Source organism: Delphinapterus leucas, chromosome 3 (assembly GCF_059928025.1).
Source record: "Delphinapterus leucas isolate spDelLeu-1000000601 "Yukka" chromosome 3, BTC_Dleu_Yukka2, whole genome shotgun sequence".
Lineage (NCBI taxonomy): Eukaryota > Metazoa > Chordata > Mammalia > Artiodactyla > Monodontidae > Delphinapterus > Delphinapterus leucas.
In genome coordinates this window covers 134328895-134356352 of record NC_143131.1, presented here as the reverse complement: position 1 = coordinate 134356352, position 27458 = coordinate 134328895, and the positions used below count along the sequence as shown (strand labels likewise).

At 47.4% G+C, this 27458-nt stretch overlaps 1 protein-coding gene across 1 annotated transcript in view; it reads left to right on the top strand.

Annotated features, from left to right (window-relative positions):
• Window positions 1-27458, top strand: part of ADAM19 (ADAM metallopeptidase domain 19) — an 88343-nt gene that overhangs the window by 24035 nt on the left and 36850 nt on the right. The window contains exons 4-7 of the mRNA XM_022590251.3: window positions 9629-9707; window positions 14998-15074; window positions 24087-24279; window positions 24952-25017. Of these exons, the coding sequence (XP_022445959.1) occupies window positions 9629-9707; window positions 14998-15074; window positions 24087-24279; window positions 24952-25017 (415 nt within the window). The remainder of the gene's footprint in view (window positions 1-9628; window positions 9708-14997; window positions 15075-24086; window positions 24280-24951; window positions 25018-27458) is intronic.

Here is a 27458-nt window from a genome sequence, read left to right as displayed (position 1 = left end):
GATCCTTATGCTAAAGTGGCATGTCTGGGGTGGCATAAGCTGCCACCCTTCATCCTCCTCTCATCTTCATGAGCGAGATGCCATGCGCAGGGCAGGAAAGCTGTGCTTGCCTCCTTCACGTCCCCCAGCACAGTGCCTGGCACATGATTGGCCTCAATTAAATATTTGTGCAATGGGTGTTCCGAAGAGGCACTGCAGCTTGGCCAAGAATCCAGAGCAAATACGTGATGAATTCAAGCCAGGAGGAACTTGGTCTTCCCGAGGCCATGTGCCCCGCAGTTTGTACCATATTATGCTGCTTAAAAAGCGTTCATTGATGAGTTTGCATGGGCATCCTTCCTCTCTGCCTTTTGGGAGTGTCTGGATGGCCTAACTCTTGGCTTATCTACTGCTGATGCTGATGTTTAGGTAGCTTTCGTTCATTTAGACGGACGAGTTTAGAAGCAAAATATAATTCTGTGATGTTGGGAAGTTGATTTTGCTCTTTTTCGTCCATGAGAATGGAATGGGGGTAAGCACTGAACAGAGAGGGTGGCATGTAAAGATTTTTTGTTGCAGTAGACTCTGCCATTTATTCACCAGTCCCCCTCCCCTCCAAAAAAACTTTATGGGAAGCGTATGAGGCAACACATAGAGTGAGGGAAAAGCTGAAGAACTAGGGCTTGAAAAGGCCAGGGTCTAGGAATTCATAGAGAGTCTCTTTGAAACCGAGCAGGATCCTGTGGGGCTCCCGGGCATGGAGGCCTTTTTGTTCCCCATTTCTTGTAGGCAAGACTCCAGCCTCCATGACCTTCCCTGAGTTCCAAAAGGCAGATTCGAACAGCTGCTAATCAAGGGAGGAGCAGCCCAGAAACCGCCTGAGGCGAGATTAAAGGGACCCGAGAAGCTCATCAAGATTAGGAGACCTGAGACCTGGGATTAAGGGAGTGCAGGCCCGTGTGTACACCCTAATCTTGTCAGCGACCCCACCCTTGAACCACTGTTATAAAACCCCTCATCAAATCCAGGTTGGGGACTTCTCTGGTGGCGCAGTGGTCAACAATCTGCCTGCCTGATGCAGAGGACATGGGTTTGAGCCCTGGTCTGGGAAGATCCCACATGCCGCGGAGCAACTGAGCCCGTGTGCCACAACTACTGAGCCTGCGCTCTAGCGCCTGCGAGCCACAACTACTGAGCCCACGTGCCTAGAGCCCGTGCTCCGCAACAAGAGAAGCCACCGCAATGAGAAGCCTGCGCACCACAAGGAAGAGTAGCCCCCCACTAGCTGCAACTAGAGGAAGCCTGTGCGCAGCAACGAAGACCCAAAGCAGCCAAAAAAAAAAAAAAAAAATCCATCCGGATTGGGATACATGGTTTTCAAGTGTAGGAGCCTGCTGTGGTCCCCTTTGCCTGGCACAGCAATAACACTGTTCTTTCTCCTTCACCTAAAACTCTGTCTCTGAGGTTCGATTCAGCATCAGTAAGCAGAGGCTGAGATTTCAACATCATCTTCAGGCATCACCAATGGTGTGTCTCAGCTCCAGCCATTTTTACCGGTGTCACTCATCTAGAAATTCAGTGAAATGAGACCTGATTGTCCTGACTTGTTATGACTGACTCCAGGTGGGCCCAGTCAGCATGCAGCAAGAGGGGAACATTTCTCTAAATGTAAATTTGGCACTGTTTTCCCAAGAAAGTGGCAGGGCTGCTGGGCAGTGCGGGACAACATATGTCTACTATGTTCTAGGAGGACTTTCCAAGTTCTGACCTTCTTGACTTGCGCATTCACTGTGATTTGTGCTTTAGGATGCTAAGAAACATTGGTCAAGGTTTATCACAGTTACTGGGATATTTAATCAGAGCCTAAAAGGGACCAAGAACCCACATTTAGGGCAGGTTGGTTTGTGGTCTTTGCTTTTTCTTTGTTTGCTTTTATTCATGGGATAGCCCACCTACTCCCCTTTTTCTAAGCATATTTTCATAAGTCCTGTGATCTTAGAGATTTCCTTTCTTCACTTTTCCTGTGTCTTATCCCCAAAGTTTATCTGTACAACTGAACCATTGCCTCTTGCGTTGGCCCTTCCCTTCACGTTAATCTGATAACTGTGGTGATTTACCAGAAACTTGTTGCTATCGGAAATGGGTTTGGTTGCTCGTGGTAACTGGTTTCCACTTCTTTATTTTTCTCAGAAGTAGTATACATAGTACCCCATTTCCCTGAACTGTTCTTATCCAATTCCAATAAGTGCCTATAATGGGTACTTTACAGGACATTGCAAAACAAACCCGTAAACTCTTCTTGGGTGAGCCATTTGGAGGGCCTCTCGGGTCCCTGACAGTTAAGCATCTTGATCCCAAGAGGTCAGCCCTATTTGCACAGAGAGGTTACTCCATCTTCGTGGAGGCAGCCAAGAGCGAGGCCTGAAGAGGATTAAATAAAGACCCTGCTGGCCAAAGGAGTAAACAGTGCTCATCCAAACATCCTTTGGTCGACAACACAAAAGCAAAACACAGGACCAGGACCTGGTCGGAAGGGTGCCAGGTCTTGTGGGGACTGGGAGAAGATGTAATGGGATGCGTTCGGTGACAAGGAGTGTTGATTTAATGCATTGTTTGGACACTTCCTTAATAGAAGATTAAAGACAACATGCTTCGGCTTTATGCCAGGCTTGTGGGTGGCACCGTCTTGCTTTGCGGCATTGCTTCTGGACCTGGGCCTCTAGCAGTGATGATGCTTGCTCAAGTGAGTCCTTGGAGTAGGAGGAGATCTCCTACTCTTTACAGCAGGAGCAACCTTTAAAGTTCCCCCTTCCTTAAACTTTCTGTTCCCTCAAAAAGGAATGCCTCTGCCTGTGGGCCCCTTATTTGGCTTTAGGGCCATGCCTTTGGCATGTTGGTTTGTTTCCATTCCTTTGGAGTCAGAGGTGGAGTGAGCACTGCTTTGGAAATCTTGGTTCTGAGACAGCTTGAGCTGTCTCTTCTCGCCTCTTCTTTCTTGCTCTTTGAAAACAAAAGACAACAAAACACTACTCAATTGAATTTGTTATTTTGTCCCAAATATGGGCAGGCACTAGCCATTACATTAGAATATCATTCTCTGCTTTTCAAAATCTCTTCCTAATGTCTGCCTGTCCTGGGCATCACCATTTCCAACTGATAGAAAGGGAAACTGAGGCTGAGTAGCTTGTGATGTGTGTAGTATCACCTTGCTAGTTAAAAAATGTGAGTATTAAAATTTCTGAATATACCCAAAAGGAGAGAGACTAGTATTATGAGCTCTCAGAAGCCCATTATCTTGGTTAACAATTACCAAGTTTTACTGCATGTGCACATAGATGGTCCTGGAGAAAATGTTAACAATGATATTTGTAGAAAGAAATACTTTATACTTTGCAAAGGTTTCTTTCACATTTGTTCATTTTATTTAGCAAATATTCATAGTCAGACACTCTCCTAACATTGTATAGCAACCCTATGAAGTAGATTCTATTATTTTCCCCATTTTATAGATGAGAAAACTGAGGCACAGAGAGGCTAGCCGATTTGCCCAAGTTCACAGAACTCATAAACGTCCTAGCTAGTATTTGAATGTATTTTCTCATTTGATCCTCTCAGTGGGGCTGTGAGATCATAATTATCACCCTGTTCATTTTCAGTCTGGGAAAAAAACAGAATTTATGTGGCTCAAGTGAAAACAGTTCTCATACAAATACAGAGAGCGAGCGTTTGTCAAAGTTTTGTTTAATTAATGGGGGAACCAACAAAATGATAAAACTGGTTTAAAAATTGGATAGATAAGGGAAACATATATTTTTTCAATAGTGAAGAAGGAATGCTGAGATAACATTGCTAAATTACATACAAAACTGGTTAATATTCTATGGGCAATAAAATCATAACCTTGAGAGTTATCTTTTCTGCTAGATGGAAATCATTTGTATCTCTATTGTATCTTATTAGGTTTTTACAAGTTAACATCTGAGTTTACAGGGTTTTTACAAGAGCTGCCCTAATTAATTGTAAATAGTCTTTCAAAGCTACATTTCCCCCCATGGAGTCCAAAGAACCTTAGAGCTCCCAGAGCCTGTGATTTGACGGTGCTCTTGTGTGACATTGAAAGGCATTACGGTGATCTTTTGCCTCATTTGCAGGGTTTGAAATGACAGTCATGTAGAGAGTAATGCAGCTGGTGCTCGAACCAAACCTTTCTGAGCCCGGGACTTTCTCTCTAGGCTGTGCTGATATCATCTTTAGATTTTGAGAGGGTGCTTAGGAGGCTAGAAATAAGAAAAAGAATTAAAAGTGTTAAAATTGGTACAGTGGAGAATTCCCAGAGACTGAAAAATTATCACCTGGAAAAACTATTAAAAATATAGATTTCTGAGTCCTTCTCTAGAGAATGTAATTCTCAGTGGGGCTGGGATGGGGCCTGGGATTTTATATTTTTTAACAGCATTTCCGGGTGTTGTGTTACTGGGCTGAGTCCCGTTATGACAGCATTGTAAGTATAAGTGAGAAATGAAAGAGCCTTATGTTATCACCCGCATGGATGGACAGGGTGAGGGTGAGGCTCCTCCAGAGAAGATAAGAGGGACCAGCAAGGCTGTACCTCCCAAGCATCACCAGTGTATAAGTGCCCCCAATACTCCTGAAAGAGCTAGATATGGAGCAAGACCTGGGAGAAGGAGGTGTCAGTAAACATAGCCGCTGGGATGAGCAGAGTGCTGTTTGTTTATGCTGAGCATATCTGGGTAGGGTTGTTTTTCAAGGTAGTTTGGAAATTACCACTTTGTCTTCACCGATTTGCTTATCTGAAGCAGCATGCTGGGTGGGGGGATTGGACTCGGGCAGATGTTTTGCAAATTTTAGTCCTCCTGCTTCTCTCTCCCTAGAGGGGGTTTTAGAGAAGCTTAGAGAAGCATTTGAAATTAGTCTGACAGTACATAGTCCTTAAAGGGACGGTTCTGGGTTCGAAGGCTGTGAGCCTTAGGAAAGGTAGGTCAGGGCTGTTGGAGCTGCAGTGTGTTTTGGGGGGTGTGGCTGCGTGTACAGTTACCAGGCCACCAAGGGCAATTCTGTTGTCCCTCCCTGGAGAGTGACCGTATGTTTTATGTCCAATATTTGGGGGACAGCTTATTTTCCCAGTTGGGATGCAGAAGATACAAAGATTCAGAAGATTGCTCGAGGACTTTGGGGTCTGGGCAACCTGAGTTTCACCCAAAGGGAGCACTGCAGTGCCGGCTGCTATTAGCATTGGGATGATGTGTGATCTCTGCTTGCCTGTGGGCTTGTGAGCCTTGAGGGCACGGGTGGGAGGCACTTCTTCAGAAATTGCTTTTCCATCAAAGCCAGAAAAAGGAGGGGGCAGGGTGGGAAATCTTGGACAGTCCTTCTCTCTTCCTGGATGCACATCACTCACAACTCGTTTCCTGAAAATCCTAGCACACTCCAGTGGTGAGAGACAGCTTCCTGCAGATCTGCTGAGCCAGCCCCTTGTCAGAGAGGAGATGAGAACAAGATGTGGTTGGAGAAGGGGTGGCTGGGCTGAGCTGGGCTGCTCAGTGGCTCTGCAGCCCTGTCTCTGAGGGGATAGTGTCTTTGGTGCCGAGAGCAGCGCCAAGGCACCACCAGGGACTGGAGGCATAGATGGGCCTGGCTTGGGGTGATGGGGAGCGTGTGAAAGCAGTGTCTTGTGAATCGGTACAATTGCACAGATAGTGGTGATGGAACATGACCCTTCCTTTTGCTTTTAGAAGGAAGGATGACCCTCCTGGTCAACATCCACAACCGCATTTGGGGAAAGGGTTGTTATTAAAAAAAACAAACAAACCCCCCCCAAAAAACGACCCGTGACATCCTTACATGTCTATCCTCTTTATCTTGCCCTGTGCTTTGCTTACCCCTACGGCTCTTCTCTGCATGTATTCACATCTAAGACCCAGGAGCCTCCTATTTGTGGCATCACATGTTCTCAAGGCTGCTGTCATCACCGTCAAATTGTGCTTTGGACTACTGCTGGCAGTGCTTTAGTTTTATGCTTCTACCTTCTAATAGAGACGGAGCAGAGAACTGCTTAAAACGTATGGTCTGGCCCAACAGACTTGGCTTTGAAACCCGGCTCTGACACTGTGCCGTGACAGCTTGGACAAGTTACAGTTCCGAGGTTGCAGTGTCCTCCTAGGCATGTTGTGAAGGTGAAATGCTTTCTCACTTAAAGGCATGTGAACTGTTTTGATGGCAACTTTTCAGGGTTTCTTAAGCTCAGAATGATCCAGGGTGTGGTGGAGGTAGAAGGGTGATGGAGGCTTGGGTAGTGAGGCACGTGGATATTTCTGAAGTTTGCCTGCTTTAAAAGTATGTTGAGAACTTGTGGTCTAGGGTGGTGGTTCTGCCCGAGACTCACTCAGAGAGTTATTACAACAACAGATGGTTGGGCTCCAACCACATAGTTTCTAGGTGATGCTAATGCTGCTGGTCCTGAAAAGGGCATCTAGGTGGAAGAGGGAGCAGACTGTTTCTTGTAGATTCAGCAGGCAAGGATGAGGCCAGTGGGTGCCGGTTACAGAGAGAGGTAGTTTCTGGTTCAGTGTAAGAACTTTCTCTGACTATTATATGTGGTCAGAAATGGAGTGGGTGGTCTCAGGAGCTCCCTGTCACTGGAGATGCCCAGTGCCGAATGGCCATCTGGCAGATTCCTACACAAGGTAGAAGATTCATTCATTCGTTCATTTATTCATTCATCCACTTTTTCCACAGAATAAACCTGCCTGGTACTAGGAGCTGGGGAGAAGCATTGAACAAGGCAGTCATGCTCCCTGCTCTTAGGGAGTCCACAGTCTAGTGAGTTCGGCTTAATGATTCCTGAGGTCCCTCTCAGCACTGAGGCTCTGAGAGTCCTATGATGACAGTGGCAGAACTTCTGAATAAGAAGGTGCAGAAAGATGCTTACCCTTCTGAGGATGTGTGGCCAAGAACCGACAAGAATGTAGACTCCTCTGAGGTTCAGTCTGGATTGCTCTCTTTGGAGCATCTTGGTGTCACTGGATGAATATTTCCCCCCCTAAGGCTCAGAAAAGGCTGGGAGTGTATTTTCCAGGAGTGGATTACTGTGGGAAAACTCACGTCTCCCTACTGTCATCTAGGATGGACTGTTAAATTCTGAACTCCTGACTCGCCGTCCATTATGCAGTCTGTGAAAGCAGACCAAGGAAATGGGCTGCAGGAATGAGCTCATTGTTTTTTCACCTCTCTCAAGTGATATACTGGGGAGTTAATGGCTGGGGGGAGTTGAAAGGAAATAGGTAAATTCCACCAGTTTTTCTGGGTTCTTCCCATCATAATCCCTGTTGAAAGCAATAATGATAATCACTAACCTTTACTGAGCTCCACTCTGAGCCAGGACTGGTTTTAAGCTCTTTTCATGCATTATGTTATTTTACTCAGATGACAACCCTGTCAAGTAGAAGGGATTTTGCAGAAGAGGAAACAAAGGTTTGGAGAGGTAAAACAACTCGCTCATGGCCATAGAGACAGTACATGTCAGAACTGGCACTGAAACTTAGTCTCTCAGACTCCAGACCATGTTCTAAGCTCCTAGTATGCTCAACGACGCACTCATTCATGCATTCAGTAATTAGTTAACACATTCTTTCACTGAGTACATGTTAAACACCAGTATATACTGGTGAGCAAAACAGCTTGGCCTCTGTCCTCCTGGGGCTTACAGTTTATCTCGCTCAGACAAATGGGTGACTCTTCCCTTCGATCCTTGACTGGTTAGATGCTAAGGAGAAAGAGAAAGGGAGACAGAATCTGGCAAGTTAGCTACTGACCCAAGCTTTCCATGTGAATTGGAGTTTCTCTACACAAGCTGGGTTTTCTGTTTTGCTTTGTTTTTACATCTCCCTGTTGGGTTTCTTTTCTTCTCGTCCAAGCCAGCACGTTGAAGGGCTTGACATAGTGCAAGAGCCAACCCTTGTGGCATTTGCCTTCCGACTGCACTCTTTGGGTGGAGGGGAATCTGAGAGTCTGGGGTCCCAGAACTTAGAGCTGGAAGTGACTCCGAGAGACTCTGGAGATCCTCTTCAATGACCCTCTCTTGTGGGAAATGTCACCTCTTACAAAACCAGGGTGGTCCCTGCAGGTCCCTTTGGCTTTCTATGCTGGCCTCAGCATGTATCTTCTTATTTAAAAAGCAGTTTCAAATTAGATTTTCCGTTTTCAGAATAAATACATGATAATTATTCTTTAAGATCAACCAGTTTTTCAGAAATATTATACAGCTTACATTGTGAACATCTTCCGTAATTCCCTGAGATAACCACCATTAACGACGGGCGTGCCCTCCTCCAGCTGTTGTTGATGCATGCACTAGTGTGTACTGCTGTTACTTTTTCATTAAAAGGGATTTAAAAAGTACATACTCTCCTGAAATTTATTGTCTTTATCTAACTCCATTTTAGACATCTTTCCACATTAGTAGATATAGATCCACTTAATTCTTTTTTGTTAGACTCCAATTTTTAATGGTGCCTTCCATTACAAACTTTGCCCCCTGACCACGATTTTCTTTAGATTCGTTCTGCTTTTAACGTGGCTGAGCTAGTTGAAGCGTCCATTTGGCTCTTTTGTCTTTTAACTTTCAGGGAAATTCTAAAAGCCTTATTTGAGGTCACCTTGCCTTTGGTGAGGGATTCTTTTTTTTTCTTTTCTGCGGTACGTGGGCCTCTCACTGCTGTGGCCTCTCCCGTCGCGGAGCACAGGCTCTGGACGCGCAGGCTCAGTGGCCATGGCTCACGGGCCCAGCCGCTCCACAGCACGTGGGATCTTCCCGGACCGGGCCAAGAACCAGTGTCCCCTGCATCGGCAGGTGGACTCTCAACCACTGCGCCACCAGGGAAGCCCTGGTGAGGGATTCTTAACCCCAGCTGCAAGAGGTCTGTTGCAAGAGAGAAACCAATGTCCAATTTTAGGAAAGAAAAAACAATATTGGAAGGCTAACACGTAAAACTACCAGGTCTCAGGGGATCTGAACCACTAGGTCTCAGAAAAGATGGGCAAAGGAAACTCCTGGAACCCATGCAGCAGGAACAGGAGCAGATGAATAGCTCCCATTTGTTAAGTTCTTGCAGCATTGCTCCATTGGTTGGCTCGCGCCGAGGGCCGCCCTTGGCCAAGGCCAGGTAGGATACCTTGATTGACAGTCTTACCAAAACATGCAACAGGGAAGAGGGGTTCCCTTAAAGGAAAATTGGTGTGCTGATACCAAAAGTTGGTGGATACGCTGGAGAAATAATCAGTCAAGGTACACAATAGGGTCCATAGACCCTGGGAAATTTTGTGAATGTGTTTGCACATGTATTTTCCTAGGACCCAGAACAAGTTAAGATCTGAGATAACTGCTTTTGTGGTCAACTCTGTCTGGTTGTGGCTGACTTAAGCGATGATCCCAATGAACACAAAGTTCATAACAAACTTCACTCTGTTTTTCTTTTTATTCCTTGAGCCGTTCCATAGGACTGCCTAGTTCCTTCTGTGTGGAGACGCTTGGGGTGGCTCTACCAAGTTTAGTTAGAATCACTGGCTGCTGTTCCCAGGACCATGAAGTCCATCATCTAAGGAGACAAATGCCTGTTTTTATTCTTTTCAGGCACCTTTTTGCTCCAGCCTACACAGAAACCCAATATACTCCAAGTGGCAACCCTCGAACTACCACCCTGAAATCCGAGGTAAGTTCAGGTCAATATCTATCAAGCAGATGCCCTATCCCAGACCCACCCCTAGGAAGTGAGGAGATGCTCAGTGGAGACAGTCCCTCCCCTGAAGAAATTGTTTTCCTGACGGAGACCCAGGGAGTGAGCAGGAGACACGAAATATGAATTTGTTGTTTCGTAAGCGTTCCTTTCCCGTTTGCTGGCTAAAATGGTGAAACAAACAATATTTTAAGCAAGTTGCATCTGATTAAAGTTGATATAAATCATTGTGAAGCGTACATTTTCTTTGCTTTATGTTAATTACCCACATACTAACAAAAGTTTAAGTAGGAGAAATGATTTGCTGGTAATCCTGTCATCTCACCCAATCAGGTGTTTGTTTTTTTTTCATATGGACATGTAAGGTTTTGTACTCTGCCTTTTTTTTTTTTTTTAAGATGTTGGGGGTAGGAGTTTATTAATTATTTTTTATTATTTATTTTTGCTGTGTTGGGTCTTCGTTTCTGTGCGAGAGCTTTCTCGAGTTGTGGCAAGCGGGGGCCACTCTTCATCGCGGTGCGCGGGCCTCTCACTATCGCGGCCTCTCCCGTTGTGGAGCACAGGCTCCAGTCACGCAGGCTCAGTAGTTGTGGCTCACAGGCTTAGTTGCTCTGCGGCACGTGTGATCCTCCCAGACCAGGGCTCGAACCCGTGTCCCCTGCATTAGCAGGCAGATTCTCAGCCACTGCGCCACCAGGGAAGCCCTGTACTCTGCCTTTTTAATGTGGTTTTAGGATGTGAAGTTTTTCTTATTTTGCTGCTCTACCTTCATATTGGGTATTTTTCCCCTCAAAGTTGAGCTTGGCTGTTTGCACAGAGATTCGTCATTTAAATGGTGTTTCAGTTTTAGTCTTTTAGTTTGCTCCACCACACCATTTGGTCACTGGTGGACATTTAAGGTCATGAATCATACACATTTCATGGTTTGCTAGCTTTTCCTACAGGGCACCTTTTAGAATTTGTAGGATTAGAGTGGTGGTTCTCCACTAGGAGTGATTTTGGTTTAAATCATTTCTTTTCCTTAAATTTTTGTTAAATATGTTGGTAATGAACATAAAGCAAAGGAAATATGCTTCGTGATGACTTATACCAATTTTAATCAGGTGCAATTACCCTAGAATATTCTATTTGTCTCTTTGACTGTTTTAGCCAACAAAGGAGGGGACCCTTGGCAATTTGTAGGCACAGTTTGGGTTATCATGACTGGGAGGTGGATGCTACTGGCATCTGGTGGGTAGGGATGCTGCTAATTACCCTACAATGCACAGCCCAGTCCTCCACAGCAGAGAATTATCTGGCCTCAAATGTCAGTAGTGCCCAAGCTGAGACATTCTGGACTTGAGTGACCCTTCTGAGACTCTGTACCAAAGAGCAGGGGTGAAGGAGAAGGGAAGACAGACTCCAGCAGAAGGAGCAGTCTTTTGCCTTTGGGGCTGGATGTCATGGGCTTTTGTGGTGTGCGTATCTTGGGGGTGTGGTGTGTAGGCAGCACGATGGGCTCCTCCCACAGCTTCTCATGACCCTGAGGTTCCCACGTGATCCAGTCTCTACAGTAGCCCTGCCGGAGTGCAAAAGCCTAGAAGACAATGACAGCCAATAACAGTCGTTAGCAGCACAGATGAGTTTATCAGATCACCCTTGAATGAGGAGAGGGACACAGGACAGTTAGGTTTCGATGAGTCCCAGAGGTCTGTAGTAACTTGGTAGCTGAGGGGCTATGTTGGACTGTTGGGTGTGAAGATCAGGGCTGCCTTCTTCACCAAGACCTTCCTGGGGTGGGGGGAGTGGCTGGTGCCCACGGGAGGCAAGTAGGCTCTGTCTTCTCATCTCTGGGAAGGCTGGCCAGCTGTGGCTCCACACCTTCTTCAAGGCCCCTTGTTTGGAACTTCTTCCTCCCTTGAGACTTCTGTTCTCTGTCTCCAGCTCGGTGGGGAAGGGACAGACATGCCTCAAAAGCCCCTCGCCATTATGACCTCACAAAGCACCCTCCTCTGGGCTTGGCTTCTGCACTTCTGTGCTGAAGAATGGGCCTCAGTGCTCTGAGTTTGCCATGAGCTCATGCTTCCTGCTACGAAAGCCCCCTCAGGGTGGCCCCCTTAGGCTGAGAAGCTGGGAAGGAATGCGATGACTTCATGGCTGTTGTGTACTTGTTCTTTGTGCTCTCAGGGTTAGGCAGAGATGTTGTGAGGGCCTTTGAGAAACAGAGGACAGTGAGAGAACTTCCCCTCCCTCCCAGAGAGCCCCTCCTTCCTGAAGGTCTCGTTGACTGAAGCACAGAAGCACATCTCGCCTGAAGCATGGGATGCCTCTTTGTTTTCTTACATCCCCTGCTCCTAGGCTCTTGCAAAGCCCCCCACCCAGCCCCAGGGGGCTTCCAGTCAGCTTTCTTACTTGGGAGCTGAAGACTCAAAGAGAAATGGGAATGGAATAAACCACTTAGCCTCGCTTGACCCAAATGTTGTGGATCACACTCTCCTACCAAACTTGGCCAGGGGTAGTGGGATTTGTGGGAACATTATCCAACCCATTGCTGGGCCTGTGGGCTCCAGCCCTGATCTAGGTCAGATCACTGGGGGAATGGTCTGTGAGTGTGTTCCAGTAGAACGAGTTGCAGAGTTTGGGGTCTGAAGCCAGGGTTTTAGTCTTGGCTTTAACTAGCTGTGTGACCTGAAAAACCCTTTTGACCACACTAGTGTTGAGTTTCCTCATCTGAAAATTGGATATACTAAGATCTGACTCTCAGGGCTGTGGAAGGGTAAGATGAATCACTGATTTTTATGGGAATTTATAAACATCTCTTCCAACGCCACATCTTACATATGAGGAAATTGAGGGGAGAAGAGAAAAAGGAACATGCCGAAGTCGAGATAACCAGTGAGAGGCAAGGCTTAGACTAGTACCTCAGTCTCCGTTGGTGCTGGAAGATAATAGAGTTTTGACAAACTAAGTTCCATGCACTTTGCTGGGTCTGCTTTTGCTAAGAGAGACAGAGCATGGAGTCTGAAGTCAGGCTGCTGGGGTTTGAATCTCCACTTTGCCGTGTGGCCCTGTGAATGACCTAAAACCTCTCCAACTTTTAGTTCCCCCTTTTAAAAAATGAGAATAAGAGTATCTACCTCATAAGGCTGTGGTCAGAATTAAAGGGAAAAAAATCATGTAAATTGTTTATCCAGGAGCAAGAGCTGGGTAGATGTTAGCTCTTACTGTTAATAACAGTAAATGGCAGGCATTATTATCAAATGCGGTGATGTGTGTGACAGCCCTTTGTAAAGTGTGTTGCACTATACTCATGCCTAGAGCTGAGCAGAGGGTAGAACCAGAGAATGTAGACGAATGGGTTAGCTGTCTCCTGGGTCACATGCTTGCCTGCTGGGGACCAAGGAACAACCACAATCAAGTGTGGTCCTGGTGATGGATCACTCGGACTGTTGTTATGTAGGTGAATGCCAGAGATTCCCAATTGGCCCTGCTCAGGCCCAGGACGTTGGTGGGGAAAGATAAAGCTTCTGTGTCTGCAGCTACCCAGTTTACATCCTTCTTAAGCCCTTTTTAAGAACCTGGCTCTGCCCTGGAGATTTTACCTTCTTTCTCTTCGGACCAGCTTATCTCTTTTGACCTTTTGGGAAGAAGCTTGTAGGAATGTGTCCCTTGTTATCACCCGTTGGTGTGCTGGGAACAGTCCTGGTTTGTGTCCGCCTGTCTGGTTTAGTACTTTATCACTCTCAACGGGGTCCTGGTTTGCCTCATAAATGCTCTGGCTACCCTACTTATCAGACACTCTGCTGGCACCTCGAACTTTATTTCAAGCCATTCTTCATGATTTGTAATTATCTTTGTATGGCTTTTAAACCAATATTGGCTCTCACAAGACCATAAGTCCTACGAAGGCTGGAGCTGTGTCTGTTGCTCACTGTTGTGTCTCGGGGCCTAGTCCTGGGCCTAGCACAGAGTGGTTTGTAGCCATGAGGAATCCAGCCGGGCTCGGAAGACCAGATGGCCGTGAGATGCCCTGGCTAGAGAGCAGCAGCAGACCTGCAAGCGTCCATGGACACAGGTGCCAAATCAAGTCTGCTCCAGGTGGGTAGGGATTCAAGGGGAGCAGGGAAGATGGGGGATAGACCAGTTTCCTACAGCTGCTGTAACTAAGTGCCATCAACTTGGAGGTTTAAAACAACAGAAATATGTTCTCTCATAGTTCTGAAGGCTAGAAGTCCAAAATCAAGGTTATGCTCCCTCTGTCGTCTCTAGGGAAGGATCCTTCCTTGCCTCTTCCAGCTTCTAGTGGCTCCTGGCCATGCTTGGTGCTTCTTGGCTTCTAGTTTTGTCTAATCTCTGCCTCCATCTGCACATGGCCTTTTTCTTTGTGTGTGTGTGTCTCTCTGTGTCCTCTCTTCTTTTTATAAGAATACTAGTTCAGTATTGCCTCATCTTAATTTAATTACATCTGCAAAGACCCTATTCCAAATAAGATCACATTCTGAGGTTCTGGGTAGGCATGAATTTTGCGGGGGACAGTGTTCAGTCCTTACGGGGGGTCAAAGATGTGAGTCTAGTGGGGAGGCAGGCTTTTGAGAAGCCAGTGTTTCCTGTGGCCAGCATCATGTCATAGAAAGATATCTGAGGGACTTCCCTGGTGGCGCAGTGGTTAAGAATCCGCCTGCCAATGCAGGGGACACGGGTTTGAGCCCTGCTCCGGGAAGATCCCACATGCCGCAGAGCAACTAAGCCCATGCGCCACAACTACTGAGCCCACGCTCTAGAGCCTGCGAGTCACAACTACTGAGCCCACGTGCCACAGCTACTGAAGCCTGCGCATCTAGAGCCCGTGCTCCGCAACAAGAGAAACTACCGCAATGAGAAGCCCGTGCAATGCAACGAAGAGTAGCCCCCGCTCGCCGCAACTAGAGAAAGCCCACGCGCGGCAGTGAAGACCCAGCGCAGCCAAAAATAAATAAATAAACTGTTTCTCTGAAAAAGAAAAAAGAGATCTGAAATCCTGGGTTCCCCAACTAGCAGTGAGACCTGCGGCAAATCTCTTTGCCCCTCTGAGCCTTAGCTTCTTCATCTTTTCAGTGAGGATGATGGCATCCACTCTGTCCCACCGCCCAGGAACATTGCAAGGGTCAAATAAAATGGTGGCTTAGAAAGCTCTTTGCAGATTGTAAGCTTAGGGTAGGTATATAATCATCCCTGACTTGCACGAGACACTAACGTTGCCATGCTTATCAGTATCCTGTGGTCTGACCACCCGCTTTCTCCGTGCTAGGATCACTGCTTTTACCATGGGACGGTGAGGAAGGCAGAGCAGTCCAGTGTCACGCTCAGCACCTGCCGGGGAATGAGGTAAGAGGCCCTGACAGTGCTGGGTGGGGCGTGCCCGAGACTCTCCCCAGCAATGGAATTTTTTAAGCTAAGCGGGGCTGGCCTTGGGCAGGGACCTTGAGAAGCTGTCTATTGAGAATGTATGCAAGCCAGCTCTGAGAAGGGCTGAGCTTGGGAGGGACAAGGGAAGTAATCCTTTGATGATGGTGACGGTAAAAATAATAATGTTAATAATAGATAACCCACAGATTCACTGGGGATTGAGCATACTCTTTCCTGAGGAGCTTGAGGTTTTATTATTATTTAGGTATGGTGAAGCCCACAGAGCAGGAGACAACTGCCATCGAAAAGACACTTTATTGTACTCCAGATCCCAGGAGGAGGGGCACGCCATGCTGGGGCTGGGGCACAGGGCAGCACAGGGGTCAGTCAGGAGGCAGACGGGGGAGAGGGAATGTGGGCAGGAGTCTTTATTGTGGGTTCTGTGGAAAGGAACAGGAAAGGCAGGGTAAGCAGGCTTAGGATTGGCTAGTTTGAATAATTTTGGTGGGATCTGGGGCATGGGGCTGTCCCTAGTTGTCTGGTACCTGGCCCTGGGGTGAACAGGCCTGGGGAGGTGGGCGGCCCAGAGAGTGAGAAGCCCATTGGAAAGGCATGCTGTGCTCACTGGTGAGTTACCATCTGTAGGAATTGGCTAACCCTGGGGGCAGGAGCAAGGTCCCAGTGTCAAAGCACCAGGATATAGGAAATAAAAGACATGGTTCATACACTTGAAATTGATGAATTTGAGCATTTATTCCCACTTCTCCTTTGCTCTTCTCTGGTAGAAGTGCTTATAGGCGGCAAAAAAGGAAATGGGCAGCTAGTGAAAAGAGCAGGAAGAGAAGGGAGAAGCAGGGATAATCTTCAAGACAGAAAATGAACTGAAAAGTTCCAACGAGGGGGCATGTTGGAAAGAGAGTGACTTCATTCTCTGAGCCAGACGACCTGGCTTTGAGCAACTAGCAGTTGACCAGAGGGGTGACCTTGGACCTTGATGGTCTCTTTTGTAAAATGTGGATAAGGGAAATATATATCTGTCGTGTTGTGAGGATTGCACGTGCTAATAGATATCTAACGTTTAGAACTGGCCAGTATATACAAGCACTCAGTCACCTCCCAGACCCGTGCTTCCTGGGCGGGGCCCGCAGCGGGGCACCATCAGTATCACCTGGGAGCTTGTTCAAAATGTAGTATCTCAGGTCCCACCCAGACCTACTGGATTGTAACCTGTGTTTTTACCAAGATCCCCAGGTGATATGTGTGCACGTTATAGTTTATACCTGAGAATATGTGTTCCTTGAGGATATGAATTCTATCTCAATATCCGTTTCTCTCCTCCAGCCTACCCTGGTGCTTTGCATATAGTAGGATCTATACATGTATGTTGGAGTAATAAAAATCATTCATTTAGACTCTTCCCACCCTCCCCTCCTTTTGGAAAAGAGATGATGATCTGAAAAACCTGTGTTCTAATTGCCTATACTAATTGCCTGGGTTTTAATTGCCTATACTATGTGGTACCTATACCCAGTGTGTTGATAACCTAGCTCTATGAAAACAAAAAGAAAAAAAAAGCACTGATATGTAGCATCTGCCAGTATGCTGGTAAAAATATTCCCACCATGACCAATTCGAAGCTATCAACATGTGGTTACTGAAGGCAGCATTGGGCAGCTATGCACACGTTGGCCCTCATGAGCCAGTAGGAGGTGTTTCCACTGTGTACCCTTCCTCTCTCTTGATCGATTGAGCCAATGATTGTTTCTTTCATTCAGCAGATTAACAGTGGATGTCTGCTCTATGCCCATGTCCTACACGGGTGGAGGGAAGACAGGCATATAAAAGTAATTTCCTGAGCCCTCAGTTTCTCATCTGTAAAGTGGGCATGGATGATAGGCATGGTAGAGAATGTTAAGTGCTGTGTTAACGCTACAGCATGCAGACGGGATTATTATCATCTTATAACAGTGAAACCATGCTAAGACTCACCCAGGCTCGCATGCCAATGTGAGGCCCATCATGCTGCCGATCCCACGTGTTTGTTTATAAATCGAGCCATGTCTCATCTTAAGGCTTCATGGTGAGTTGGCCGGAGGGGATTAGGCGGGAAACAAGCTTTGGCTGGGAGGCCATAACAGAGACCCCAAATCCCCTGCTCAAGTGACCTGATTGAGCCTAGCCAACTGGCCTTCCAGTGGTGTTTACAGGCCCAGTCATCTGCAGTCTGCAAGTGAACAGCATCTGTCCCAAGAAGGAGGAAAGGGAACATGCAGGTGTGACTTGCTTCTCTCTGCCTCTTCCTCTGTCCTCTTGGTCTGGGGCAGTGGGAATTTGGCTTGGCCTCTTGTACATCATTCCCGCAGCTGTGCTGATAGGGGAGAACTGGGTGAGCCGTCCATGTGTTTCTATTTTGCACGCTTCCCTTTTATGGGGTCCACCCGCCTTATTTTCCCAGCCTTCTCACTACACACCTTAAGAAACCAAGGGTGTCTGTGGGCCCGACTGATTTAAGAGCTGGAGACGCCTGGCAGATGGCTCGATTCAGACTCTGGAGTAGGAGCAGCTGTAGCAGCAGCAGGCTTCAAACCCCTGGAACACTCCAGTCGCCCCCCACTAAGGCTCATAAAGCGATGCTGCAATGGAAAATCTCCATAGCAATTGTGCTTCTCTCCTGGAAACATGCTCTTTGTGATTGGAGAAAATAGGTAGGATTTATACCAAGTGGGATCTTCAGGCTGATGATACAAATACAGAGGAATCCAGCTGAGTTTCTAGATTGTTGCTGGGCGTCCTCTTCTCTCCAAAGCAGTTCTTTAGGCTAATTTAATTGAAGAGGTAATACGGGATCATAGTAAAAATACAGTCAAATAATACAAGAGCGTACAATGAAAGAGTACGCTTCCTGTTTCCCGAATTCCCCCTTCCCAGTGGCAGCCATTGTTACCAGTTTCTTGTGTATCCTTTTAGAAATATTCCTTCCAAAAAGGAACATGGATATGTAATATAATGCTCTGTAATCTTGTTTAGGCCCCTGACCCCTTCGAGAATAGAGTGGCAGCTCTGGATATTTATAAACTACACCAATGAAATGATGTGGCACACCATTTCCTAGGGGTGTTTAGTGTCCATACTCCCCAAGCCTGTCTCCTATGAAGGACTCATCTAAATGTCCTATACGATATCTTGTGTGCACAAATGCTTTGCAAATTAACATAAAGTATAAATTTTAGGAGCAACGATTATTTGTGAAGAAATCTAGACATTACTGGGTTGAGGTGTCCTTGACTGAACCTGTGGGATTCGGCAGACACTGGGCGTGCGTGTACGTGTGTGTGTGCGCGTGCGCACATGTGTGTCCAACTCACTGTCTATCAGCAGGAGAGGTATTGATTGCAGTAAAAACATTTTTTAAACCTGATTGGTCACTTTGTTTGTAAAGAAAGTGCTTGAAGATTATCATTACGTAACTAATGAGTGTGCTAAACATCCAAATAATACTGGAGCATAAAACTAAAAGAAGTGAAAATTCTTTATCCTGCCCTGCCCTTTCAATCAGTCTCATTCCCCATCTGTAATCTGTTGGGGATACATAATTGAAATACATAATTATGTGTATATATGATTTTTTAATCCAAGGGAGATTGGTTATAGGGTTATACATATCATTCTGTAATTTGTTTTTTTCTTTTTCCAATTTAACATTATGTCGTAGGCACACATAGATCTAGCTCATTGTTTTAATGGCTGTATAGTATCTTAAGTACTAATGTCTGGCAAGTTCAATTACATAGAAAGTCTTTCAAAGACATACAGTAGATCACCTGTAGTCATCTATTTGATGCATCACTCTTTTTTTTTTTTTTTTTTTTTTTTGTGGTACGCGGGCCTCTCACTGTTGTGGCCTCTCCCGTTGCAGAGCACAGGCTCCGGACGCACAGGCTCAGTGGCCATGACTCACGGGCCCAGCCGCTCCGCGGCACGTGGGATCTTCCCGGACCGGGGCACGAAGCCGTGTCCCCTGCATCAGCAGGCGGACTCTCAACCACTGCGCCACCAGGGAAGCCCTGATGCATCACTCTTATAGCAGATCTGTCCTCAAAACCCTGGGGCCCATACTCACTGTGGTTATACCTTACCCCAGGTCCCTGGACTCAGACTTTGTGCGAGAGAGAGGGAGAGAGAGGATATGAAATTAAGAGTGAGCACAGGAGGATGTGTGTGAACGTTATGTGATGGCTTAGAAGGAGCTCACAATTTAGAGTCAAGCGACCTGAGTTTCAGATCTAGCTCCATACCTCCCGGCTGTGTGATCTCTGAGCTTTCCTCCCCCTGTTTCATTTCATTTCCTCCTTGTCTTTGCCTTGGCCAGCTCAGCTCTCTAGATGATGCCCACGGTGCAGGGGGCTGCTGAGTCCTGGGTGGGAGGCTGAGGGTGGTGTCATGGCTCCGCCCATGAGTAAGGAGCCTGGATGTCAGGAGACCTGGGATCTGCCCCCAGCTCTAACAGTAGCTCACTAGGTGACCTTGGGCAAGTTCCTACTTCTCTGGGCTTCGGTTCCTCTTATCTGAGAAAGCAGGGTAGACAAGACCATGGAAAGGACTCTTCAGTGTAGAAATTTCTGTGCTGCAGAGAGAGTGGGCAGTTTCCAGGAGGTGGGGCGCCTGGGACAGAAGGAGCCAGTCCATGCCTATCTGCCCTTTTGCCAAGGAGAGGCGTGGCCCTTTCCCATTTGAATACCTGGCCTTCCTTCTGCAGAACAGATAAGAAATGCTACCTCTGTGTCAAGCATAGAGTAAGCGCTCACAGGGCAGCATCAAGTTTTGTCAGGTGTAGATTCTGGAGCCAGGCAGTTCCTGGTATAAAACCTGACAGGTTGCTTCAGTTCCCTAGCATCAGTTTTCTCACCTGTAAAATGGGAGCAACAATAGTGACATCATTGGTGGATTTACATGAGGTGATGAGTGCAACTTCCTTGAGATCAGGGACTTTCTTTTGTTTTCCTATCATGCTGCATCCCCGGTGCCTAGAACTGTTCCTGGCACACAGTAGGTGCTCAATACATATGTGCTGAATGGCTACTGAATAAGATGCCTTGTACCCTGCCTTGTGTATCATACATGCTCAATGACTATTAGCTATCCTTTTTAAATATTACCCTAATTATTAGTAAACATTGCCTCTTACTTCAGCCAACTGTCATAGCAGCCCTGTGAGAGGGGAAGCTTTGTTGAGTAACTTAGCCCAAAGCTAGCAGACAGCAGAGCCAGAATTTGAATCCAGGTGTGTCCCACTCCTGAGCCCATGCTTTCCACTTGTGGCTTGCCACCCCATCCCAGAGGGACCACATCACCCGTGTGACCACGTCACCTTTGTGCTGCCTTTGAAGCTCCCTGTAACTCCTTCTCACTTGCATGCAGATTTTGGGGGAAGGAAAGAAGTGTGACAGAGTGATTACCTCTTAGGGCAGCTCTGGATGTAGGCATGTAGGGTGTGTCCCCTTGGGTTCAGCTCTGAATGGACAAATTCCTAAGAAGCAGTTCTTGCCTAGTTCCTGGAAGGATGCATTTGAGCGAGTCTTGTAGTCATTCAGGGGTTAAACCTGCTGCCTGCCTGGCCTGCCCTGCCAGGGTTCCTCTGTACAATTTCATTTGTATCAAGCTCTCAACAATGAATAGCGTGTGAGGTCGCTCTCAACAATGAATAGCGTGTGAGGTCCTGGCCACCCAACCTCATGGGTCCCCCTCCCGCGCACCCCACCCCCACCCCCCGCTAAGCTCTGCCAGAGCTTACATTTAGCAAATTAGATCAACTGAGACACTTAGAAGGAGAAATGACTGGTGAGTGTTCAGGGGAGGGCAGCTAGCAGGGCTTGGGATTGGTGACAGTGAAGGGCCCTGGGAAGTAGATTCTCACAAATCCCCCCACTTTCAAAGCTGGACATGCTGTGACATGCTAGGGCTTGCGCCAGCCTGTTCTCCATCCCCTGGCAGTCGGGAAGGTGGCAACTGTGACACAGGCGCGTTACCAGCAGCCGCAGCAGGGGCAGGGGAGGGGAGCGGCCGCAGAGTCCTATTGCTGGAAGGACCTTCAATGTCCTTCTGAGCTTGTGTTTCTCCAGTTATAATCTGCCCACTCCCTGAAACAGAATTGCTTAGAGCTCTGTGAAAAGACAGGGCCCTGCCAGAGACTGGGCTCCAGGTCAAGGTTCCTGAGTGTGGCTGTGCAGGGGATTCCTATGGGACTTGTTCACTTGCTCAGGCCTACAGAATCTGCATCTCCTAGGTGGGGCCTGGACATCTCCATTTTTAATACACCGTGTAGAATATTCTAATGGATAGATCTGGGAGATTTGATCCTAAGATCTCTGACCCCTAGGTTTGGAACTCACTGATAGAGGCAAATAGCATAGAGGTTAAGGGCATGGGGTCCAGAGTCTGCCGAACCTTAAATCTTTGGCCCCAGAATACCCATGAGAGCTTGTTATTTAATCTCTCTGGAGCTCAGTTTCCTTATCTATCAAATGGGACCCATAATGGTGCTTTACAGGATTGATGTAAGAATGAAATAAGAATGACAATTATAAGCACAGTGCCTGGCATATAGTTAACTCTCAAAAAATGGTGTCTAAAAATGAGAAGTGGACTGACTGCCTCTCCCAGCTGGTGTCTTACTTCAGACAGGCCAGTTGGGTAATGGCCGATCACGCCTCAGAGGAGAGTTGCTGATTCTTGTCACTTATAGCTACTGTACAGGGCTCTGGTGACAGAGGCAGTGTGAGGTCATGGTTAAGGTCTTGGGACCTAGAACCAGACTACTTAGGTTTTTACTGCCTGTGTGACTTTGGTCAGTTGATTAACCTCGCTGAGCCTTAGTTTTCTCGTTTGTAAAATGAGGATAATATTTGTAAGGATCATAGAAGTTGGTGTGAATAATAAAATACTCAGCACAGTGCCTGGTCCATAGTAAAGACTCAGTAGTTTATAACCACCATGATTGTTGTTCACTGTGCACCAAACTTCTGTGTTGTCTCTGTCCTATTCGGCCTAGAGGCTTATTCAAGTGATGCCTGGTCAGCTACACTGGAAATTTTCCACGCACTGGGTGTTATCTCCACAGCCACAACCCAGTGCACACAAAGCCATCGGCTGGTTTGTAGTGTTTGTAGCCATTGGGGGAAACTGAGGTGACGGGGAGGGGCCTTGGTCAGCCAAGATGAGAAGATAGCTTGAGAACAGGATGCCCACAGCAGCTCTGCCCTCTGCCCTTTCCCGTCTGGACTCAGGAGCGGATGTGACCCTTGCTGTTTGTTCCACTCTCACCCCCAGCTGCACAGGCAGCCCATTGGGCGTCCCGCCGGGGCGCTGGTCTGGGATTGCTGCGTCAGCCTGGATGAGGTAGCCGGGAAGTCGTCAGGCTCCCTGGCACCGGAATGAGGTCAACCAGGGATGGATTCCAGGAAGGACTGCTGCTGATCAGGGCCTGGCGCTGTCTCTCCTGAGAGCATCACAGGCTCTTCCCAAAGGGCAAAACCTGGGCGGGGATCTGGAGGTGTTAGGGGCAGGGATGGAAGCCGAGACAGCCGAAGAGAGGTCCTGCCAGTTTGGAGTGGCAAAGACTGACTTGGCTACGCTTTACCTTTTGAAATTTCTGGATGGACAGAGCCTGAGGTTTTGGAGCACACGTAATGCTGTGGGGTCCCTGGGGTACATTGCTGGGACTTTCCTTCCCCAGGGCCCTGATAACATTCCCTTGCTCTAGTTTTTATCTCACGGTGTCAAGGATGGCAAATACCTGCTACGGGGGCCTCTGCTGTCCCTTCCATTGATTATTGGTGATAGTGATTGGTGATAAGCTGTGCACTCTTTCTCACCGAGTCCAGATAAAGCGCCCAGAAGCCTCATTGATGCAGCACCCCAGGCAGCAGCATCCAACATCAGTGTTAAGGGCGATGAAAGCTTTTTGCCTTTTCTGTTAACATACTGTAGTGATTTATTCCCATGTTCAGACTCTAAGCTCCGTGAGGGCAGGCATCTTGTCTGTCCTGTTCACTAGTCCGTCCTCAGCAACTAGCATGATGCCTGGCACATAGCAGCAGCTCAGGAAGTATTTGTGGAATGAATGTCTGTCCTCCAATGGAATGTGAATTACACAAGGGCAGGGATTATGTCCAGATTACACCTAATACAGAGTAAGGGTTCAGTGAATGAAAAAATATAATGAATGAACACACATATTTATTGTGAGTTCAAGGCTAGTATCTGTAACCCAGAGAAAAGAGAAGTCACACATGCTTGGTTGTGGGTGTCACCTCACCGCAGAGCTGCCTTGCTGACACAGGGAAATTGGGGCTGGTAGGCATGCCATCAGTGATGTCTCTAGCTTTGGTTTCCAAGAGCAAGGACACTTGTCTTTCCATTTAATTATCCCGAGAGTCCTGTGAAGTTAGAAAATTATCATTTGCATTTTACACTTGGGGAAACTGAGGCTTGGAGTGATGGAAGAGGTTTGTTGAAGAGCATTTGGCAATTTAACGTTGGAGCTAAGCTTAGAACTTGGGTCTCCTCACCCTCAGGCCAGCATTCTTCGTCCAGTCACCAGACTGTCTTTTCCTCCGTCTATCAAGTTTTGACCTGTGATCTGTTGTATGCTATGTTTGGGTTTGGGAGGCTTTTTGGAATCCTAGTCCTGCCATCCTTTATGAGTATGAGCTGTCCCTGGTCCAGCCCTTTTAGAACCTTCAAGCTTCTCTGTGATATGCTTTTGTACCCTGAAACCGTGCACCACATCTCACGTACATGTGCATTTCTCTGGAGAGGAAGTCTGAGTTTGCGTCAGATTCTCACCAAGGAGTGCACGACCCCATAATAAGATTAAGAAGCAATGATCAAAACCAGCTGTGAAATTTTTTATAGGGGGAACCTGAGGCCTGAGCAAGGGACTTTTCCAGGACCATAATCTTTGACCAGAGATTCTATTTCTCCCGTCAACAGAGGACTGATTATGGTGAGCAGTAACCTCAGCTACATCATCGAGCCCCTCCCTGACAGCGAGGGCCACCACCTTATTTACAGATCCGAACATCTCAAGCTTCCCCCCAGGAACTGTGGGTTCGAGCACTCCAAGCCCACCGCCAGGGACTGGGTCCTTCAGTTTACAAACCAGACCAAGAAGCGACCTCGCAGGGTGAGTTTTTCTTAGCACAGGAGTTAGCCTGGGGATAGGCTTGTCCCTTCTGAGGACCCTTACCTTGGATCCAGGAGTATTTCTAAATCAAAGGGAGATGGCTAAGAAGGAGGAAATAGCTTTTTCCTCTTAGTCTAAGTCATTGTTGAGTGTGAGAAACCCTTGTTTTCGACAGAATAACAGCTTTGGGGGAAAACATTACTACCTTTAAAATAAGGTGCTGATTTCAGAAACTTTAAAATGTGAGAAAAAAATATACGCCTCCCTTTTTGGAATAGCCACTTAACCATGTGCACAAAATGCTTGTATTTATTTATACCGAAATTAGAGGTATGTGGTTTAAATGTCTTTTGGGAACTTGACTGTCAGCATGTTCCCTCACGGTATGTCAGCCTCTGTTCTGTCTGCACTAGGCAGCCAGCTCGTTATTTCTGGAGACTAAAGGACTGGACCCACTGTCCCAGAGCAGCCTCCTGCGATAACCAAGATGGCGGGCGGAAGGTGTAGTGAGGGTGAGGATGAAGTGACCATAGCTGGGGTTGTCTAGATCCCAGGTACAAATTTAGTAAGGAGGGCCGCTGCTTATTAACTGCACCATTTCTGAGCAGTTTTTTGAAATGAGGTCAAGTCCACCATTTCTATAGCTCTGATCTGCTTATGTCTCTTTCTTAGATGAAAAGGGAAGATTTACACTCCATGAAGTATGTGGAGCTTTACCTTGTGGCTGATTATGAAGAGGTAAGGGGGAGGCAATGGGTTTTAGCAGAAAAATTGCTCTCTTGATAGCTTCCATTCCAGCCTTCAAACTGCTTTGGGGAAATACTAAAGCATTCCTCTTTTTCCGGTTTGTCATGTGATTTTGACCTTAAATCTGACCAAGGGCTCTTTTTGCTATTTTAAACATAGTTGGGAAGAAAACAAGGAGAAGTCTCTTCCAGCTCAGTGCATTAATCAGAACATCAGGATAGAGAATGTTATTTGGGTTAACATTTCTTAGACTGGGTCTGAAGACCCTTAGGTTTTGGTGCTTATTCTTTGGGAGAATAGAGATAGACCTGCCCTTAAACCACAGGGTTTACAGTAGCAGCACAAAAACTCTCTAGTTCCAAGTGTGATGACTGCTGTAGGGTGGTTCATTGTAGAGGATTAGAGCACAGATAATGAATTGGGAAAAGCTTCCCAAGGCAGTAGTGTTGAAGCTGACTCCTAAAGAATGGATTCAGGCCCTACGGCCCATATTTGCCTAAATTAGCCGCATTTTACCCCATTCTCACTTTATGTAGTGGCTCAACCACAGAACTGACATATCTTCTGGGCATGGAAGGTCAGATGAGCTGAGCACTCCCCACGTTCTAACACTGCACCTCGCCTGGGGCTCCCTTTCTGACAGAACTCATCACAGTTCCCATCTGTCACATACCGTCCAAATGGGTTAGTTAGCAGCTCCCCCTGAGGAGCAATCCCACAGCACAGATCCTGGAGGCAGTGCAGGGAAGGGGGAAGGATACTAGAGTTCGCGCTGGAAGAGCTGCCTTCCAGTGTTAGTGGCAGGAGGAGGTGGCCCTTGAGTGTCTGCAAGGACACGGAGTCGTTAACTGCGCAGAGACGCGGAGGTGAAGGGCTTTCCCAGGCCGAGGAAACATCTTTTTAAAAAAAAAAAAAATATATATATATATTTCAATTTTATTTATTTATTTATTTTTGGCTGCGTTGGGTCTTCGTTGCTGCGCGCGGGCTTTCTAGTTGCCGCGAGTGGTGGCTACTCTTCATTGTGGTGCGTGGGCTTCTCACTGCAGTGGCTTCTCTTGTTGCAGAGCACGGGCTCTAGAGTGCAGGCTTCAGTAGTTGTGGCGTGGGCTCAGTAGTTGTGGCCCGTGGGCTCTAGAGTGCAGGCTTCAGTAGTTGTGGTGCACGGGCTCAGTAGTTGTGGCTTGTGGGCCCTAGAGTGCAGGCTTCAGTAGTTGTGGCATGCAGGCTCAGTAGTTGTGGTTAGTGGGCTCTAGAGCACAGGCTCAGTCATTGTGGCACACGGGCTTAGTTGCTCCGTGGCATGTGGGATCTTCCCGGACCAGGGCTCGAACCCATGTGCCCTGCCTTGGCAGGCGGATTCTTAACCACTGCGCCACCAGGGAAGCCCCGAGGAAACATCTTGTTCTGCTTTGAGAGGAGTTTTGCTTTTTAATTGGTGTCGGTATTGGTTTTTCCAGCAGCCTTTCTTTCTTTTTTTTTTTTTTTCTTTTGTTTTCCTTTCCAAAGACTGGTTTGTGTGTAGGATGGGGGAGTGGTGTGGGGAGCAAAATCCTAAGTGATGTAAAAGCCGCAGCTGCGCAGTCATGGGGGATGCTAATGGCGCTGGCCCCTGCCTAACAGAACTGCCATAGTGGGAGGGTTGCTGGAAGAGAGCTGAGCTTCCCCGGCTCCGGGACATCTTGAGATCCTCTAATACAGTGGTCTCGAACCTTTTTTGTGTGTGTGCTGCAGAATCCTTTGTTCAGATGAAAGCTCCTGTGACCCCGATAGTTAAGCATATAGAAACACAGCTGCTCTAATGGAAAGGTGGGGTGATGTTCCCCCTCGGCCTTGCACTCTCACCAGAGGACTCCTGGTGTGGGGATTTAAAACCCACTGGGTGTGAGTCTGAAAGCTGGAGAAGCGGGGGTGGGGTGAGGATTGGACATCTTCAGTCTCCTGACCTCCAGGGTCACAGCAAACCCCCAAAAGGAAAAGTGTGCGCCCAAGGTGCCTCCAGAACTGTGCTGTGCGTAGAGCCATCTTCCTGTTCTAGAGGGAGGGTCTCCAGCAGCGCCCCATAGGTGCTGCCCACAGGCCGTGATTCATGCAGCTCAGTGGATGGTGGATAGGGAATGTGCGCACTACTCAGGTCCTGGGCAGGGGTGGGTGGGGAAGTAATAGGCCAGGCTGGGCTCACAGGCTCACAAATCCCTGCCCCCCTCACCACCTCCTCCCCCACTCCCTCTCCAAGTGGCCTCTCATCCTCCGCGGGCAGAAATGTATTCCTGACAATTAATTAATCTGAGAGGACGGCAGACAGGGAAGAGGAGGGCGCCTTATCTGTGATTTATAACCTGGTGTTGAGACAGGCCAGGCTTTGCCTCTGGGCTCTGGACTTAGCACAGGGAGCAGAGACATGGATGGGGTTGCTGCCTGGAGAGAGGGTT